This window comes from Triticum aestivum, chromosome 7B (genome assembly GCF_018294505.1).
Source record: "Triticum aestivum cultivar Chinese Spring chromosome 7B, IWGSC CS RefSeq v2.1, whole genome shotgun sequence".
NCBI classification, from domain to species: domain Eukaryota; kingdom Viridiplantae; phylum Streptophyta; class Magnoliopsida; order Poales; family Poaceae; genus Triticum; species Triticum aestivum.
The window spans coordinates 391,847,281-391,866,423 of record NC_057813.1 but is presented as its reverse complement, the minus strand read 5'-3'; the positions used below and the strand labels follow the sequence as shown (position 1 = coordinate 391,866,423).

The window sequence follows — 19,143 nt, the reverse complement described above, 5'->3', positions numbered from 1 at the left end:
TCTTATCGAATTACCACTATCATTTATGGGTTAGGCATTAGAGACAACCGCATTCACTTTAAATAGGGCAGCACGCAATTCCGTTGAGACGACACCGTATGAACTATGGTTTGGAGAAACCTAAGCTGTCGTTCCTTAAAAGTTTGGGGCTGCGACACTTATATGGAAAAAGTTTCAGGTTGATAAGCTCGAACCCAAAGTGGATAAATGCATCTTCATAGGACACCCAAAAACAGTTGGGTATACCTCCTGTCTCAGTTCCGAAAGCAAAAGTGATTGTTTCTAGAAACGGGTCCTTTCTCGAGGAAAATTTTCTCTCGAAAGAATTGAGTGGGAGGATGGTGGAGACTTGATAAGGTTATTGAACCATCACTTCAATTAGTGTGTAGCAGGGCACAAGAAGTTGTTCCTATGGCGCCTACACCAATTGAAGTAGAAGCTTATGATACTGATCATGAAACTTCGGATCAAGTCACTACCAAACCTCGTAGGTCGACAAGGATGCGTACTACTTCAAAGTGGTATGGTAATCCTGTCTTGGAAGTCATGTTGCTAGACAACAATGAACCTACGAGCCATGGAGAAGCGATGGTGGGCCCGGATTCCGACGAATGGCTCGAGGCCATAAAATCCGAGAGAGGATCCATGTATAAAAACAAAGTGTAGACTTTGGAAGAACTACTCGATGGTCGTAAGGCTGTTGAGTACAGATGGATTCTAAAAGGAAAACGGACAATAATGGTAAGTGTCACCATTAAGAAAGCTCGACTTGTCGCTAAGATGTTTTCCGACAAGTTCAAGGAGTTGACTACGATGAGACTTTCTCACTCGTAGCGATGCTAAGAGTCTGTTGGAATTATATTAGCAGTTACTGCATTATTTATGAAATCTTGCAGATAGGATGTAAAAAACATTGTTTCCTCGACAATTTTCTTGAGGAAAGGTTGTATGTGATACAACCAGAAGGTTTTGTCAATCCTGAAAGATGCTAACAAGTATGCAAAGCTCCAGCAATCCTTCTAAGGATTGGAGTAAGCATCTCGGAATTGGAATATACACTTTGATGAAGACGATCAAAGATTTTGGGTTTATACAAAGTTTATGAGAAATTTCTATTTCCAAAGAAGTGAGTGGGAGCACTATGGCATTTCTGATGAGTATATGTTGTTGACATATTGTTGATCAGAAATGATGTAGAATTTCTGGAAGCATATAGGGTTATTTGAAAAGTGTTTTTCAATGGAAAACCTGGATTAAGCTACTTGAACATTGAGCATTAAGATCTATAAGGATAGATCAAAAATCGCTTGATAGTACTTTCAAATGAATACACATCGTGACAAGATTTTGAAGGAGTTCAAAATAGATCGGCAAAGAAGGAGTTCTTGGTTGTGTTATAAGGTGTGAGTATTGAGTAAGACTCAAGACCTGACCACGCCAGAAGAGAGAGAAAGGACGAAGGCCGTCCCCTATGCTTTATACGTAGGCTCTACAGTATGCTATGTTTTGTACCGCACCTTAAGTGTGCCTTGCCATGAGTCAGTCAAGGGGTACAAGAGTGATCCAGGAATGGATCACAGGACAATGGTCAAAGTTATCCTTAGTAACTAGTGGACTAAGGAATTTTCTCGATTATGGAGGTGGTAAAAGAGTTCGTCGTAAAGGGTTATGCCGATGCAAACTTTGACACTAATCTGGATTATTCTGAGTAGTAAACCGGATTCGTATAGTAGAACAGTTATTTGGAATAGCTACAAATAGAGCGTGGTAGATGCATCTAGGAGATGACATACAGATTTCAAAGCACACACGGATCTGAAAGGTTCAGATCCGTTGACTAATAACCTCTCTCACAAGCGAGATATGATCAAACCCCATGGGCGTTGATTCATTACAATCACATAGTGATGTGAACTAGATTATTGACTCTAGTGCAAGTGGGAGACTGTTGGAAATATGCCCTACAGGAAATAATAAAATGGTTATTATTATATTTCCTTGTTTATGATGATTTTTTATTATCCATGCTAGAATTGTATTGATAGGAAACTCAGATACATGTGTGGATACATAGACAACACCATGTCCCTAGTAAGCCTCTAGTTGACTAGCTCGTTGATCAATAGATGGTTACGGTTTCCTGACCATGGACATTGGATGTCGTTGATAACGGGATCACATCATTAGGAGAATGATGTGATGGACAAGACCCAATCCTAAGCCTAGCACAAGATCGTGTAGTTCGTATGCTAAAGCTTTTCTAAATGTCAAGTATCTTTTCCTTAGACCATGAGATTGTGCAACTCCCGGATACCGTAGGAATGCTTTGGGTGTACCAAACGTCACAACGTAACTGGGTGGCTATAAAGGTGCACTACGGGTATCTCCGAAAGTGTCTGTTGGGTTGGCACGAATCGAGACTTGGATTTGTCACTCCGTGTGACGGAGAGGTATCTCTGGGCCCACTCGGTAGGACATCATCATAATGTGCACAATGTGATCAAGGAGTTGATCGCGGGATGATGTGTTACGGAACGAGTAAAGAGACTTGCCGGTAACGAGATTGAACAAGGTATCGGGATACCGACGATCGAATCTCGGGCAAGTACTATACCAGTAGACAAAGGGAATTGTATACGGGATTGATTGAATCCTTGACATCGTGGTTCATCCGATGAGATCATCGTGGAACATGTGGGGGCCAACATGGGTATCCAGATCCCGTTGTTGGTTATTGACCGGAGAGTTGTCTCGGTCATGTCTGCATGGTTCCCGAACCCGTAGGGTCTACACACTTAAGGTTCGATGACGCTAGGGTTATAGGGAATAGATATACATGGTTACCGAATGTTGTTTGGAGTCCCGGATGAGATCCCAGACGTCACGAGGAGTTCCGGAATGGTCCAGAGGTAAAGATTTATATATGGGAAGTCCAGTTTTGGTCACCAGAAAAGTTTCGGGTGCTATCAGTAACGTACCGGGACCACCGGGAGGGTCCCGGGGATCCACCAGGTGGGGCCACTGGCCCCAGAGGGCTGCGTAGGCCAAGTGTGGGAGGGGACCAGCCCCAGGTGGGCTGGTGCGCCCCCCTACCAGGGCCAAAGGCGAAGAGAGAAGAAAAAAGGGGAAACCCTAGGCTCAGATGGGCCTAAGGCCCACCTAGTGGTGCGCCCCCCTCTCTCCCCCTTGGCCGCTCCCCTAGATGGGATCTAGGGCTGGCCGCCACCCCTAGGGGTGGAAACCTAGATGGGGGCTCAGCCCCTCCCTTTCCCCTATATATAGTGGGGGTTTGGGGCTGCCATAGACATGAGAACACCTCCCTCTTGGCGCAGCCCTACCTCTCTTCCTCCTCGTCTCTTGCGGTGCTTGGCGAAGCCCTGCTGGAGTGCCATGCTCCTCCACCACCACCACACTGTCGTGCTGCTGCTGGACGGAGTCTTCCCCAACCTCTCCCTCTGCCCTTGCTAGATCAAGGCACGGGAGACGTCATCGGGCTGCACGTGTGCTGAACACGGAGGCGCCGTTGTTCGGTGCTTAGATCGGAATCAACCGCGATCTGAATCGCTACAAGTACGACTCCTTCATCCGCGTTCTTGTAACGCTTCCGCTTAGCGATCTACCAGGGTATGTAGATGCACTCCCCTTTTCCTTGTTGCTAGATTACTCCATAAATTGATCTTGGTGATGCGTAGAAAATTTTAAATTTCTGCTACGATCCCCAACAGTAGGGGCTATGGGTGTAACAATGGTATTGATGTCCTCATCATCCTCCCCTTCTTAAAATGAAGTCGTCCTCGACGAAAGCTCATCTTCCTCACCCAAATAAGGCTTCAAATCTACAATGTTAAAAGTGGGACTAACCCCAAAATCTGCAGGCAGCTCAAGTTTATATGCATTATCATTTATTTTCTCCAACACCTTAAAAGGACCATCAGCATGAGGCACTAGCTTTGATTTGCGCAAATAAGGAAATCTATCCTTATGCAAATATAACCAAACAAGATCTCCAGGTGCAAACACAACATGTTTTCTACCCTTATCTCCAGCAAGTTTATATTTAGCATTCATACGCTCAATGTTTTCCTTAGTTAACTCATGCATTTTTAAAATCAATTCAACACGTTGTTTAGCATCAAAATTAACCTTCTTTGAAGATGGAAGAGGCAACAAATCAATAGGTGCACGAGGTAGGAAACCATACACAATTTCAAAAAGGCACATCTTAGTAGTAGAATGCAATGAACGATTATAAGCAAATTCAATATGAGGCAAGCATTCTTCCCACATTTTCTTATTATTCTTCAAAACATCCCTAAGCATAGTAGACAAAGTTCTATTGACTACTTCAGTTTGTCCATCACTTTGGGGGTGACAAGTAGTACTAAAAAGCAGTTTAGTCCCCAACTTAGCTCATAAACATCTCCAAAAGTGGCTAAGAAATTTAGTATCACGATCTGAAACAATAGTATTTGGCACACCATGCAAGCGAATAATTTCACGAAAGAACAAATCAGTAACATTAACAGCAATCATCGCTTTTATGACATGGTATAAAGTGTATCATTTTCGAGAATCTATCCACGACAACAAATATGTTATCCCTCCCCTTCTTTGTTTGAGGTAAACCTAAAACAAAGTCCATAGATATATCCTCCCAAGGAACACTAGGTACATGCAAAGGCATATATAAACCATGAGGATTGAGTCGTGACTTAGCTTTTTGACATGTAGTGCAGCGAGCAACAAAGCGCTCAACATTCCGTCTCATCTTTGGTCAAAAGAAATGTGTAGCAAGTACGTCCTCCGTCTTCTTCATGCCAAAGTGTCCCATTAATCCTCCTCCATGCGCCTCCAGCAAGAACAAAAGATGAACGGAGCTAGCTGGAATGCATAGCTTGTTAGCACGGAACACAAAGCCATCATTAACGACGAACTTGTTCCATGTTCTACCTTCGTTACAATTCTGCAATACATCTTTAAAATCAGCATCATGCACATATTGATCTTTGATGGTCTCCAAACCAATTATTTTGAAGTCAAGTTGTGAAAGCATAGTATAGCGACGAGACAATGCATCAGCAATAATATTTTCTTTACCCTTCTTGTGTTTAATGACATAAGGGAAAGTCTCAATGAATTCAACCCATTTATCATGTCTACGATTCAGTTTAGCTTGACTTTTAATATGTTTCAAAGATTCATGATCAGAGTGTATAACAAATTCTTTGGGCCATAAATAATGTTGCCATGTTTCTATAGTCCAAACAAGAGCATATAATTCTTTATCATAAGTAGAATAATTCAGACTAGGCCCACTCAATTTTTCAGAAAAGTATGCAACAGGTTTGCCATCTTGTAATAACACACCTCCTAATCCAATTCCACTAGCATCACATTCAAGCTCAAAAGTCTTTTTAAAATCAAGAAGTTGGAGTAAAGGAGCATGTGTCAACTTATCTTTCAATACCGTGAAGGCTTCTTCCTGTGCGGTACCCCAAAGAAAAGGCACATCTTTCTTTGTAAGCTCATTGAGAGGTGCAGCAATGGTGCTGAAATCTCTCACAAAACGCCTATAGAATCCAGCAAGGCCAAGAAAACTCCTCACTTGTGTGACCGTTTTGGGCTGCGGCCAACTCTCAATAGCTTCAATCTTGGCTTTATCAACTTCAATTCCCTGTGGAGTAACAACATAGCCAAGAAAAGATACTCGGTCGGTGAAAAAGGTGCACTTCCCAAGGTTACCAAACAAACGTGCATCACGTAAAGCAATAAAAACAACACGTAAATGTTCCAAATGTTCCTCCAAAGATCTGCTATAAATCAGTATATCATCAAAATAGACTACCACAAATCATCCAATAAAAGCACGTAAAACTTCGTTCATTAATCTCATGAAAGTACTAGGTGCATTAGTTAACCCAAAAGGCATGACTAACCACTCATATAATCCAAACTTAGTTTTAAATGACGTTTTCCATTCATCTCCCAATTTCATACGAATTTGATGGTATTCACTACGCAAATCAACTTTGGAGAATATTGTAGAGCCACTCAATTCATCAAGCATATCATCTAGCCTAGGAATAGGATGACGATAACGAATAGTAATATTATTAATGCCTCTACAATCAACACACATACATGATGTACCATCCTTTTTCGGCACTAGAATAATAGGAACAGCACAAGGACTAAGGGACTCGCGTATATAACCTTTGTCGAGCAGCTCCTGTACTTGACGCATAATTTCCTTCGTCTCCTCTAGATTGGTACGGTATGGTGCACGGTTGGGTAATGATGCACTGGGAATTAAGTCAATCTCATGATCAATCCCTCGAATGGGAGGTAATCCCGGTGGCACATCTTGTGGAAAGACGTCAGCAAACTCCTGCAAAATGTTAGTGACAGCAGGAGGCAAAGAGGAAGGCACGTCCTCAAATGAAAATAATGCCTCTTTGCACACAAAAGCATAGCAAACATATTTGCTGAAATCTAGCTCATCAATATCAGATTTAGTGGCAAGTAAACATGCACTTTTCAATTTAATTTCAGAAGCAACACTAGATGATTTACTATTAGGCTTTATTTGTTGCTCAAATTCTTTTGCCACAATCTGATTTTCACTCTTTTTTTTCTCCTGTTTTGCTTTATTAGCTCTATTAATATCATCTTTCAAAATGGAATCAGGAGTCATAGGAAGTAAAGTAATATTTTTATCCTTATGAACCAAAGTATAATGATTGTTTCTACCATGGTGTACATAATTTTTATCAAATTGCCATGGTCGACCAAGTAATAAGGAACATGCTTGCATATGTACCACATCAGAATCAACATAATCAGCATATGTAGAGATACTAAAATGCACACGAACAGTACGTGCTACCTTAACCTTGCCACTGTTGTTGAACCATTGGATGTAGTAAGGATGTGGATGTGGTCTTGTGGTGAGAGATAGCTTCTCCACCATCTCCATGCTAGCCAAGTTGTTGCAGCTTCCTCCGTCTATGATGACGCGCACAGAACGTTCCTTCACAACTCCCTTTGTATGGAACAAATTGTGCCTCTAATTTTGTTCAGCTTGTGTGACCTGCACACTCAAAACACGTTGAGCAACTAAACATTCATACCTGTCAGCGTCTTTAGGAGCCATGTATTGCGTCTCATGATCAGAATCAGCTCCACCATGTTCTTCACTTGTAATAAGCGCCAAAGTCTCCTCATCATAGTCACTAGCGGACGCATACCCACCATCCTCAGTAGAAATCATCACACGCTGAGATTTGCATTCTCTCGCATAATGACCTCTTCCTTACAACGACGACAAATAATATCACTTGTGTGCCCTGTTGATGCCATGGAAGAAGAAGAGCTCTATGCAGGCCCGGCAGGTGCGCTCTTGGCAGATAGTGGTGGTTGTGCCTGCTTTCTTGTATCACGGCTATAGGTGGCACCTGATGGAGGTGCTGGTGCAGTGGAAGTAGAAGTTGCACGCAGTGTCCATGATGAAGGTCGACCTACAGAAAAGTTAGTTCGCGCCAATGCCTGTCGATTCTGCACTTCACGTTCAGCTTTACAAGTAAGATGGAATAAACGAGTGATATTAGTATACTCCTTATACTCTAGAATGATCTGAATCTCTCTATTTAATCCATCCATAAAACGTGCAAGCATAGCTTCATTCTCCTCAACAATACCACATCTAATCATGCTAGTTTGTAATTCCTGATAATATTCTTCTACAGAATTTTTTCCTTAAACGCTGCAATTTTTGAATTAATTCACGTTGATAATATGGTGGAACCCAACGAGTACGCATAGCAGTTTTCAAAGCAGTCCAAGTAGCTGGAATATTATATAATCTACAATGTTCAAACCATCAAACACATGCAAAGCTAGTGAAAGCACAAACAGCAGCAGGAACACGTCTCTCCTCAGGATATTGTAAACATGTAAATCGTTGTTCAGTTTCTAACTCCCAAGTAAGATGTATATCAGGAACATATCTACCCTCAAATGGTGGAATATTCAACTTCAGTTTAGGAAGATGGTCATGATCTCGTACCTGAGGGAGAGCCCTACCATTGTGATTATTTGCATGTGGACGACCTGGTGGTTGTGGTGCTGGTGGTTGCACGTAGTTCTGAATTTTGATCAACCTCATCCTCGTATTCTCCCGCATAATCATCCTCCGCATCAGCAGGAGCCACAGAAGTATCAACAGCAGCACCAACAGTTTGGCCAGGCTGAAGAAGGACACGGCTCGCTCGGCGAAGGGCTGTTTCGCGACGTGGAGGTAGTAGTTGTTGTTATTGCAGAGGTGCGGCAGGTGCATCCAGTGGTGGAAGACGTGCAAGCAGTTCATTAAATCTGTTATCGAGCTTTGTTTCGAACGTCTTCTCAAGGCCAGTGATCTTCTCAATGGCCTCTTCAAAATTGTTCAGCACATCTTGCACCTGTTCAGTCATCATTTGCTGAAACTTATCATGAAGCTCCTTGTTCATTAAGTTCTCCCAGTCAATCTCGTCGGCTTGTGATCCTGGCATGGTTAGCAGCAATAGAAACATACAAGAATATGATCCTACAGACTACTAACAAGTGGTGGTGGTGGGTGTCACAAATCCGTCAAGCAAAACTCAAATTCTTACTAGTTCTTACCCAGCAGCAGGCGGTGATCGGCAACCGTTGTAATCAAAACTCTCAAAGCTTGAATAGAGCGATTACCAGGGAGAGTCAAACGCACGACGTAGATGTATGTGGAGCTGGGAAGGCTTATAATATGGTAGTAAAAGGTTCGGCAATAATCAATTCAGATATGCAAAGTTGAATAAACGCTCAACGACGGTACTGTGTTGGTCCTAGGCTAGACCGTGCTAGAGACGCGAGCCGAGACGCGAGCTGAGAACACTAACAAAATCATGACGTTGCACGTAAATAAGGGAAAAGCACACTCTGGAAATTTTTCCCTCTGTTTTTTTTTGCGCTCCTATTTTTTTGCGAAAAATCACTATAATGGCGAGTGTCTCAAAACTCTTCCCAGGTCAAACTAACAGGATAGGCATGCAATTTTTTTGACCATTTTTTTTTCGACTGCCCGGACCCAAAAACTGGAAACTGGTCAAAAAAAAAGCTTTCTATAACGGCGACTGTCTCAATACGCTTGGAAGCACCTAAAAATAGGATAGCCAGAATTTTTTTGTCAAGTGCGTTTTTGGAAAATTTTGGGCCTAAACGGAGGGTGGTTTCCGGACTCTTTTTTTTGAAACCTACTCAGGCAAGGAAACACGAATCAGAAATTGGACGGATCTCGAAAACAAACCTAATATGAAAGTAACTCGGATTGATGGTGGATATATGGTGGTAGGATATGACAGCGGTGGTGGTATATGGTAGCGGTGGTGGTATATGGATACGGATCGGTGGTGGTATATGGATACGGATTGGTGGTGGTATATGGATATGGATTCAGAGCGGTGGCGGATCAGCGGTGGTGGTAGATGGCAGGAGTGATGACGATGGTGCGGCGGCGGCGTGACAACTTGTGAACAGAACTCGAAATTCTAAGGGAAACTAGACGCTAAGACCAGCAACTTGACACGACGATGCAACCGCAAATTCAACAAAGCAAATACAGAAGAGATTATGCAAAGGCCCAGATTGGTTCGGATAGGATGAACTAACCCTAATTTTTTTTGGCTTTTTTGTGGACTATAGGTATGAAGAAAAGACTCAATCTAAACTACGAAAAACTGTAAAATCTCACCGAGCAACCTGAAAATCTGATACCACTTGATAGAGGCAAAGGTGTTCCATCTTTCGATGAGATGGTGGCTATCGTTTCGGAGGAAGTCGACTTTGACGATCCGACTACGAACATGCGAGGACGTCGCGCCTTAGCAATCGCTAAACCAACTCCGAAAGGTTATTGACCACGTCGGAGCACGATCAACCTGACCACGAAGGTCTGTTTCTTGCAGGCAAACGAAGAACAAGCAAGAAACTAAGATTGCAATCTGGATATTGCGAATATAAGAGGAAAGCTTTATTGATCAAGATGGGGTTTTGTGACGCCTTTGTCTGGTCGTTGAACACAAACAAAGTACGCAAAGTTGCAGCTATGGCGAACTTTAATCTAAACAAAACCCAAAGTCTAAACGGTGCCCTAAGGGCTGTATATATGGAGGAAGAGGGGGGGGGGATTTCGTGGCCCTTGGTAGAGGGGTCCGAAATCAACCCTATCTCTTGTTTCCCCACACATACGGACTCTAAAAATAGCTTATACTTATGTATTTCGAAATTACATGGGCCTGGCCCAATAATAAGGTGACGCAACACCTAGGATAGCCTCGGGACGAAATTTATGAAGTGGCATCTTGTATATTTCGTCCAAGGCTTCATGCACCCATTATGGTGGCTTCAAAGTCCTTAAATCATCACTTGTAACTCCGTTCTTGTTCCCCTTGCGCATGCCATCATCTCCATGCTTGTTCTTGCTCCAATGTTCATCCTTCTCCAAGCTAGGCCCTTCATTTGTAAGCAAAACAAATGTATCCAATTTAGACAACATCATATTCTCATGAACATTAGAATCATTACCAAGAAACGAAAGTACCTGATAATTCAATTGGCGTGCGCGAGCTCTAATAACTGGTCCAGTATAAGTAGCAGTAGGGGCTGTGGGTGTAACAATGGTATTGATGTCCTCATCAGCCGCCGCCGCTCTTCTTCGGTCGCTGCCGCCGCTACCCCCGTAGCCGCCGCAACCGCCCGTCCACCCCCTTCGTCTTCGTCCAGCACCAGCCCGTCGCCAGCGTCGTCGTCATCTACCCCGACCGCTTCATCTACTCCGACAAACGCGAGCGACATTGGCCCCACGCCGATTGGCGCCGCAACCGTCGTCGAGTCCTTCTCTGCTGGCCTCTCCGACTTCTTCGACATGGCGTACAGCTCGTGCAGGTCCCAGTCTACGCATGCCCGATGTTGGCAACACCGCCGCGTGCCTTCGTCCACGACGTGTCCCCGGGCCTGGCAAGCCTGGTGCGGTGCTTCGTCAACTTCGTCTTCGTCCGTCTACGCATGCCCGATGCTGGCAACACCGACGCGTGCCTTCGTCTATGATGTGTCCCCGGGGTTGGCAACCCGGCGCGACGCGTCGTCAACATCATCTACTAACTCGGCGCCTCCTTGCGCCCGCGGTTCCACGGCGACTTACTCGACACCGGCCACCCCGACTCGACATCGACCAAGGCATTCTTCGCACAGCTACCTCGACCACGGCTACACCACCCACGCTCTCGGCTACATTGACAAATGGCGCAAAGGGATATCGCCTGGTTGAGCAACCTCGTCGGTTTTCACTCCAGCCACGACTTTCGCAATGCATCGACTGTTACGACTGTGGGAGGGTGTCCGTCGGCTTGCCTTCGGATTCTTCTCCAGTCTCACCGTCTGTCTCGCTACCGTTGTGACTGCGGGGAGATGTTGAGTATAAGGATTATTAAAAAGTATATGATAGACTAGGATTTGGTCCTGCCTTATCTTGTACTTCAAGTTGGCCTTTGTACTCCTACATATATGCCCACGAGGCTCAAGCAATATATCAACTATTCCACCAAAAATCTCTCTCCCTTCTAACAGTTTAGATCACGGACACTATGATCTAGATGATCTTTATGGAGGAAGTAGTTTTCATAGCATACTATAAATCATATGCTATTGTAGTTATATAAATAATTAAATTTGATCCAAATACGAAGGAGTCTAATAAACCCGGGCGGCGAAAGTATAATGTAAAAAAAGATGCGTATTCCTCTAAGTTTTTAGGGCTCCTTTGATTCAAAGGAATTCGGTGGGACTTTTGAAGGGTTGAAATCCTAAGGATTTTTTCCTACATTTGTCGTTTGATTCACAGGATTGAACCCTATAGAATTTTTTCCTATGAAATCAAGTGTACTACATTTCATTGAAAATCTAGTATCCACTCCAACCTCTTTTTTCAATTCCTTCGTTTCTCCTGTAGCATCAAACACTCTATGCTAATCTTATAGGATTCAAGTGGACATGCCACTCAAATCCTGTATTTCCTCTATTTCCATGTTTTGAAAATCCTGCAAATCAAAGAGGGCCTTAATCTGTAAAATAAAATTCGATTTGCCTCCCTGTCTGTGAGGCTACGAACCGTAGCCAGCCATGTGAACCTTTCTGGCATCCTTCACACGCAAATCGAAAGGGGCACTTTGCAAAGGCACCTAAACCTTCCTGGGATCCCGCCACGTGTCCCTGACCTTGCCGGCGTCGCACGCAACACCACAACACCGGAGATACCCAAAGCACAGATCTCTTCGCTCCCTCGCCACTCCAACTCTCTCCCCACCGACATGTGGGCCCATCAACGGGGCCCACGTGCCCGCGAACAGAATAAAAGGGCCCACTTCCTCGTCCCCTCCCAACCGCCGGCATTTTACACCTGTGCAGCGTGCCCCTTCCCGCCTCATGGCCAACGGCGACCGCCTCGCCGGAGCACCGTCCCCGCCGCCCATGCCGCCGCCGCTGCCCCCGTCACTAAGCAGGCTGTCGAATCGGCCACCGTCGGAGAACCACCTGGCAATCTCCGTGCCGCTGCTCTCGCTCGCCGGCTCCGCCGCCGATGCAGACGCGCCGCTGGCGCGGTGGCTCCGGCGGCTCGAGGCGTTCCTCGCGGTGTCGGGCCTCTCTGCCTCGACCCCTCTCGGCGTGGCCTTCGCGGCGTCCGCGCTGGCGGTGGTGGGCGTAGCGCTGCCCGCGGTGGCCGTGAGCCTCTCCCCGTGCCGTAAGCACGAGCGGGTCTGCGACGACTTCGAGGTTGAGATGTTCGAGGTGTGCGTCATGATGTCGCAGGCGGCGGCGGCGGCCGTCGCCGTCGCCTGCGTGTCGAGGAAGATGGCCATGTACGGCCTCCGCAAGTTCCTCTTCGTTGACCCGGATCTTGGCATGCGGATCCGCTTCCAGAAGGAGTACGTCGTCAGGATCCAGGTGCTGTCTCGCAGAGCTCAATTTTGGCGTATTCTTCCATGACTTGCGGACGAGTGCCTAGTAACTTTTCCATATGGCCCGTTGATTGGGGGGATTTTTGTGTGAGCTTTGGTATATCCTGATTTAGCTGTGAAATGAGGCAAGGAACTTGTCTGGATTCATCTTCAAAGCAAGCAGCCGGATGAATTTCTTGTTATACTGACTAGTAGATGAACAAATGCAACCGTGCTCCGCGCCATTTTGTCGAAACATAGTGCAACTGAATGATTAATTAAGTGAAATCAGGGAGCATATGATTGCTTTGCGTTGTGCGTGGATTTAGGAGGAAACAATACATTGGAAGTCTTGAGACTGTGGATGTAAGATGGTTCTTAGATTCAGGAGGTTTCCTTGTTTCAGCCCATCTGAAAGACTGAAACCTCCTGTCTGGATACTTTTTTTAATATATATTTCTGCCGCCCTGGATTCATGGGCCTGTCCTTACTTGAGGGCGGGTCGAGGTGATCGATTCTCGGTTATATATGTTGTATATGCATGTCAGCATGTGCCTGCTTGTGTCCGCATGTGAGCGGGGCCATGGGTGTGTACTAGCAGGTTTGTGTTTGTGCCAAATGTTTGTTCGATTAGTCTCTACTAGTCATAGGTTTAGTTATTTCTATTGGAAATTTGAATTACGAAATTCCGTGACTAGGACTGGAAACATTATTCATTCATGACTCATAATGTGTATGAGTTTTGTCATTCGATTTTTGTGTTGACACGTGCTGCGACCCCAATGACAGGACTTCTTCCGAACACTTATGTGGTGGATATTGCCATGCCTTGCTGTGAAGGTCACCCGAGAGATGTTCCGCTTTTCCCACATGTTCCATCAGTCAATTTGGAGGTCATGCATTGTGCTATTTGCTTCCATCATGTCATGGATGTATTTGACGACAATTGTGTTGTCTTCCTGCATGCTTTTCAACTTGGTTTGCAATCTACAAGTTATACACTTTGATGATTACGGCAAAGTTCTAGAGCAAGACGCGGATCCTCTAGTCTATCTGAAAGAGCACCTGCAACTCCGCCATAATCTCTCCAAAATCAGTCACAGGTTCCGCATGTTCCTTTTGCTGCTCTTCTTTTCTGTTACAGCAAGCCAGTTCGCCATTCTTTACAAGACAACAGCATACAACGGGCCAATCAATTTCACTAATGGTGGTGATATAGCTGTGAGTATCATGTGTTTGTTTATTCCAAAAACATCATAAACTTCGCCTTCTGCGTATGGCGTAAAAAATATCAGATCATAAACATATTTATTTTCTGCTGCAGGTATCTTCAGTTGTTCAAGTTGTAGGCCTTGTCCTTTGTTTACACGGAGCTGCTAAAATTTCTCACAGAGCTCAAAACATTGCCGCAATAGCTAGTCGATGGCATGCTTTAGCGACATGCTCTAGTGATTCTACATATGTAAGCACCCCGAATGATTCTGGGAACCTAGTGCCCTTTCCAGCACATATGTTTTTGAGAGATTGCTCGGAAAGTGACTTGGAGTCTATGGAAAGTGGCTCAATGCAAGGCAATTCTCATAACACAGCTCAACTGGCATCTTACATGTCTTCATACCACAAGAGAGAATCGCTTGGTTAGTAAGCTAATGCTTCGTTTAAATTTTGCATTGACAAACCTTACTTTAAAGCTTCCTGCAAGTTGTGTTGCTAAATCTTTATTATATTGTTTATGCTTGCAGTGCATGCACAATTATTTTGTTTTGTTTCCTACCGTGCTCATGCATTTTATTCTACTCTGGTGCACTGCAGTGCTCTATCTGCTAACCAACCCTGGGGGCATCACGCTATACGGTTGGATTGTCGACCGGACATTCCTCAACACGATCCTGATGCTCGAGCTAACCCTTGTGCTGTTCGTGCTCAGCAAGACCATTGTGATCCCAGCGAAAACGCTAGTCAACAGTTACATGAGTTTCCCGTGAATGGAGTTTGGCGCAAGCTTTAACATTCCGATTTTGGTTTGAAGAGCGTGACACCCAGACACGTAGTAGGGTTTGTACACCACATTGGCGAAGACTGGTGCCGACATCGGCAAAGTTGATCCTTGAAGACTAAAATGAACCCGGATCTGAGAAGCAAGGTTGGTGTTTCTTGATGTCCCTGTTTGGAGGTTGATCTTTGGGGGCAATGTCTCTTGAACGCAAGATTCTGGCTAACGCGAAGCATGCAATTGTTAGACATAGGTTCCCTTTGATCACTGGACTGTATGCAGGATGTTGGGCTCGGTTGTGTTGTGTACAGTTTTTGGACCAAAGCCAGCATCATATGGCTGTGCATATGTACATGTGCTCTTGTATTACCACTTGATATCTACGAGGATGAAGTTTTGTCAATGCTACTGGATTGTGTTGCTGCAGACTTTTCTTGGCGTAAAGTGGAAAACAATCGAACAAATAATCTACTCGTATATGTTATTGAAGCAAACTTTAGGGGCACCGGTCGCTCTGAAAGCACATGAATTCCCACGTTAGTGACAAGAAAAGGGGATTGATGAAACATTTATGCCTACAGATATACTTCTTCTTTTTTGGCATCATCGATCAGAGATTCCAAAGGCGCACAATGTTTCAGCAGAGCACGCAGAACGACAGGCATCATGGAAATTAAACAAGATAACCAGCGAACATTAGAACATTTCTCAAAAGGCACCACCTAACGTAGCATCTTACTACAGGCAGAATATCAGAGAGGTCATTAAAAATCACAAGTTGGCAGGCAGCATCGAGAGTTCGAAATCAGCAAGAGATCACGACCCTAAGATGTAGCTCCCCAGGTTTTGGATTTCAGGCTCTTGTGCTTCAGTACTGGCCATCCGTTCTACCCCAGCTCTTAGCTAATGTTGGATCCATCTGAATAGCCACCATTCACAACATCCAAAGGTTATCCAGGACAGATTAACCTAAAGAAGAAGTCAACAAAACTGTCTGTCATGTGTGTTAGGTTGGCACTTGATTTAGATAGATCATTTAATACTTGCTGAAGTAGAACAGAGAAATTGAATATTAACATCAGTAGCAACCCGCTTTGCTGGCAACTTCTAAACAGAATTTCTTACCAGCAAAAGGCTAGAGGCTGGAGAGATCCTTCGTTTTTTTCCTAGTAGACATTCTGTGCAACGAACCATTATTATCAGTAGCCATCTTCCCCCTTTTCCTCTTTTGCTTCCTGCTGGAGAGGGTGCAGTTCTTCTTCAATTCCAAAACCCCGATTGGCTTGTCAAGGACATCCTCACTTGATTTCCCTTTGCATATCATACCAATCACAGCCCTAGATGGTGTGGGGAGATCACATTCATCTTTTTCGTCCAGTGAAGTCAAGGATGCACTCCCGGGGTTTTTCAGCCAATCCATGATAGGGTTTTCTTTATCATATAGTGCAACATCCATCATCAATCTGCAAAGATCGAGCTCTTTTTTCCCCTTGCCATCCTTTTCTTCCTTATCTGTTTTAGATTGTTCGAACCGCAGGTTAAGATTGTATCGGACATAGACCAACTTGTGAAGCTTTTCAGAAGCAAGCTGATTTGTCGCTTGTGCATGCATCAATGCATATGTGCTCCAGTTTCGCTCACACCTGCTAGAGGACATACATCGGGATACAATTCGAGTCGCATAGCCCTGAAGGAGTTTTACTTCTCCTCCAAAATACGACCACCAAGAAGCTGGGTCCAATGTGCTAGCACAACGTCGAGCAATATCTTTGTCAAACCTCCCGCTAGAAGAACGGAAAGTTTCGAACTGGTCCAGTGCCGCCACTGCATTTGCAGGTGAGTCTGCAACCTTCTCAATTGCCATCGTGAATGCTTGCATGTAATCTGCATTGCTTGCAAGATCATGCTTGTAGTGGGCGTCAGGATCAAGCACACCAGCTGTAGAAGAAAGAGAGTTAGATAAATTCACAATGGATGAAAGCCATTAAAAATAAGACACACAGCAACTTAGTCCTTACCTGCAATCATAAGAGTGCCATCATATATATCTGCAACCCTCCTGTCAACCACATCCATGAAATCATTCAAATCTTCTGACCCCTCCTGGAAAAGAGATTGTAATTCATCCCTAGCAGCAATCATTCTAGGCATAAATCCAGAAATTGACCTAGTCTTAGGTGAATCTGCGTGCTGAAGTATGGCATAAAGTGGTCGGATTCTATCTAGTACCCATTTGACATCTTCCCACCAGGAGCAGCTTGTCAAGCAGTCATACGTGTAATCATAATCTGCCTCCCTACTCCAAGGGCCATCTTCCCACTCATTCGAGATCATCCACTGCCTGAGCTTGTCTTTATTATCCCAGTAACTTTGTAGGCACATAAAGTCAGTTCCGAACCTTGCGGCATTGGGTGGGATCAACTCTCCACCAATCTTGGTTTTCATTTGAGCGTGCAGAGGTTCAGAATAACTGTAGAAAAACCTACATATCTGCTTGGCACTGGAGAGCACCGCATCAACCTTGGGGATATTTCCAATTTCCATCAGCATGAGATTAACAGTATGAGCTGCACATGGCTGCCAAACAATGTGCGGATACTCCTTGATGAGTTGCCCGCACGCTTCCTTGAAGTTTGATTCATTCTGTGTCACAATTTGAACTACGAAGCCTTGCCCAATCTCCTCCACAACCACCTTCCTAATCAATTCATAGAGATATGGAATACTCTGCATGCTTCCGGTAGCATCAACAGACTTGTGAAAGTACATGCGCCTATTGCAGGAGATCATGAAGTTTACGATGGTTGTCCCAGTAGGTCCTATCCATGAGTCACACATCACAGTAACACCATACAGATCCCACCAACCTTTCCATTCGGCCACACGCTCCATCAATTCGTCATACTCGGACTGCAGGCATGGCCCATCAATTTCTGAACCTGTAGGAACGTGCTGAACCACCGGACCAAGTTGTTGCGTCAATCTCATGGCCTCTTGGAAATGCGGGCAGTCGGCTTTCTCCCCAGGAATCCCATTGGCATGGAAAAACTTGGCCCAAGCCTGCCCAAGCTCCTTAGCTGAATCCTTTTGGAGAACCCCCTGGAGCCGAGGTGGGGCGGGTGCCCTGCGGCAGGAAAGGTCTGAATATATGCTTAAATCAGTAGTCACTCTCTGTCTACGACTTGGTGCAGACTTGTTCTTTCCACCAGCAACAGTACGACCTGCAATCGGTGTAGGTAAAATTTTCTTAGACCGCCGTATTCCACCATAGCAACAATCTGTTAGGGGGAAGAGGGGTATATCCCATCATATGAACATCCTATCGGAGACAGGAGGCATGTTGCATCAAAGATAATGTTCTTGGAGAAACATTCCACATTCCACCACAGATCAGGAACCATACAAGTGGTACGTATCACAACCTAGTACATTTCGTAGACTGAACCAAACAATGCGGCGATCTACAAGTAGGAGTAGGGAGGAAAGCAAAAGGTGTTGGCACTGCCGCAACCCTAACGCCGTTTGAACCCCGACCCAACAACAGATGGATGAGCTCTACAGATCGTTCGGAGACGAGTTCGAGTAGAAGGCTGTTGATTATCAGTACCTGAGCGCAATGCCGCGATGCCGGGGGCGCAGCTGCTGCTGCTGCTGTTGCTCCCGTCATCAGAGCCCGACTCCATGCGGCGATTGGAGCTCTGGTCTGGTTTTGGGGAAGACGAAGAAGCCGCCGCCGGATTGTTGGGGGATGTTCTGTTTCTGAGGGTATTATTGGGCCGTTAGGGGATGTTGGGGGCAGGAGCAAGCAGCAATAATACGGCCCAAGAGAATTTCATGAGCTGGAAAGGCCGGATGAAAGCTTGCAGCGAGAGGGAATATCCTGACGCATTTGCGTCAAACTGTCGAGCTCGTGAACGTGTAACATCGCTTTCGGTTTTAGGAACCTTTCAGAGATTCCCGACCGGGTTTTAATTCGGTTTTGGAACCTTCTAAAAAGCCCTTTTCATTTTTTTTCTTTTTCCAGAAATGTTCAAGATTCAAAAAAGTTCAAATTTTGAAAAATGTTTCTGTTTTAAAGTTTTGTTCCTAAATTCAAAAAAGTTCCTTATTTACAAAAATTTCTGTTTTCAAATTTTGTTCTGAAAT

General features: G+C 44.8%; 2 protein-coding genes across 3 annotated transcripts; one reads left to right on the top strand and one right to left on the bottom strand.

Moving 5' to 3' along the window:
- Positions 1–12,434: 12,434 nt before the first annotated feature.
- LOC123156262 (uncharacterized) lies at positions 12,435–15,400 on the top strand. Its single transcript, XM_044574403.1, has 4 exons — positions 12,435–13,011; positions 13,794–14,225; positions 14,329–14,641; positions 14,817–15,400. The coding sequence occupies exons 1-4, from the start codon at positions 12,493–12,495 to the stop codon at positions 14,987–14,989; spliced, it is 1,437 nt and encodes a 478-aa protein (XP_044430338.1). The 5' UTR covers positions 12,435–12,492; the 3' UTR covers positions 14,990–15,400.
- Positions 15,401–15,670: 270 nt separating this feature from the next.
- On the bottom strand, positions 15,671–18,777 carry LOC123156261 (uncharacterized). Of its 2 annotated transcripts, none has more exons than XM_044574402.1 (4): positions 18,605–18,777; positions 17,016–18,218; positions 16,123–16,935; positions 15,671–15,991 (listed from the first exon to the last, which is right to left on the bottom strand). In XM_044574402.1, exons 1-3 carry the CDS (start codon positions 18,678–18,680, stop codon positions 16,133–16,135), a joined length of 2,082 nt encoding a protein of 693 aa, XP_044430337.1. In that variant the 5' UTR covers positions 18,681–18,777; the 3' UTR covers positions 15,671–15,991; positions 16,123–16,132. The 2 variants fall into 2 exon arrangements, with proteins under 2 accessions (XP_044430337.1, XP_044430336.1); XM_044574401.1 differs by having other exon boundaries at positions 15,671–15,966.
- Between the last annotated feature and the right edge of the window lie 366 nt (positions 18,778–19,143).

Bases quoted from the DNA above. Each gene is read 5' to 3' on its own strand.
- LOC123156262 (XM_044574403.1), top strand. From the start codon at position 12,493: ATGGCCAACGGCGACCGCCTCGCCGGAGCACCGTCCCCGCCGCCCATG. The intron at 13,012-13,793 runs GTGCTGTCTCGC...CCCCAATGACAG, and splicing joins AGTACGTCGTCAGGATCCAG to GACTTCTTCCGAACACTTAT. The intron at 14,226-14,328 runs GTGAGTATCATG...TTTCTGCTGCAG, and splicing joins CTAATGGTGGTGATATAGCT to GTATCTTCAGTTGTTCAAGT.
- LOC123156261 (XM_044574402.1), bottom strand. From the start codon at position 18,680: ATGGAGTCGGGCTCTGATGACGGGAGCAACAGCAGCAGCAGCAGCTGC. The intron at 18,219-18,604 runs GTACTGATAATC...CACCGATTGCAG, and splicing joins CATCGCGGCATTGCGCTCAG to GTCGTACTGTTGCTGGTGGA. The intron at 16,936-17,015 runs GTAAGGACTAAG...TTTCTTCTACAG, and splicing joins TGGCACTCTTATGATTGCAG to CTGGTGTGCTTGATCCTGAC.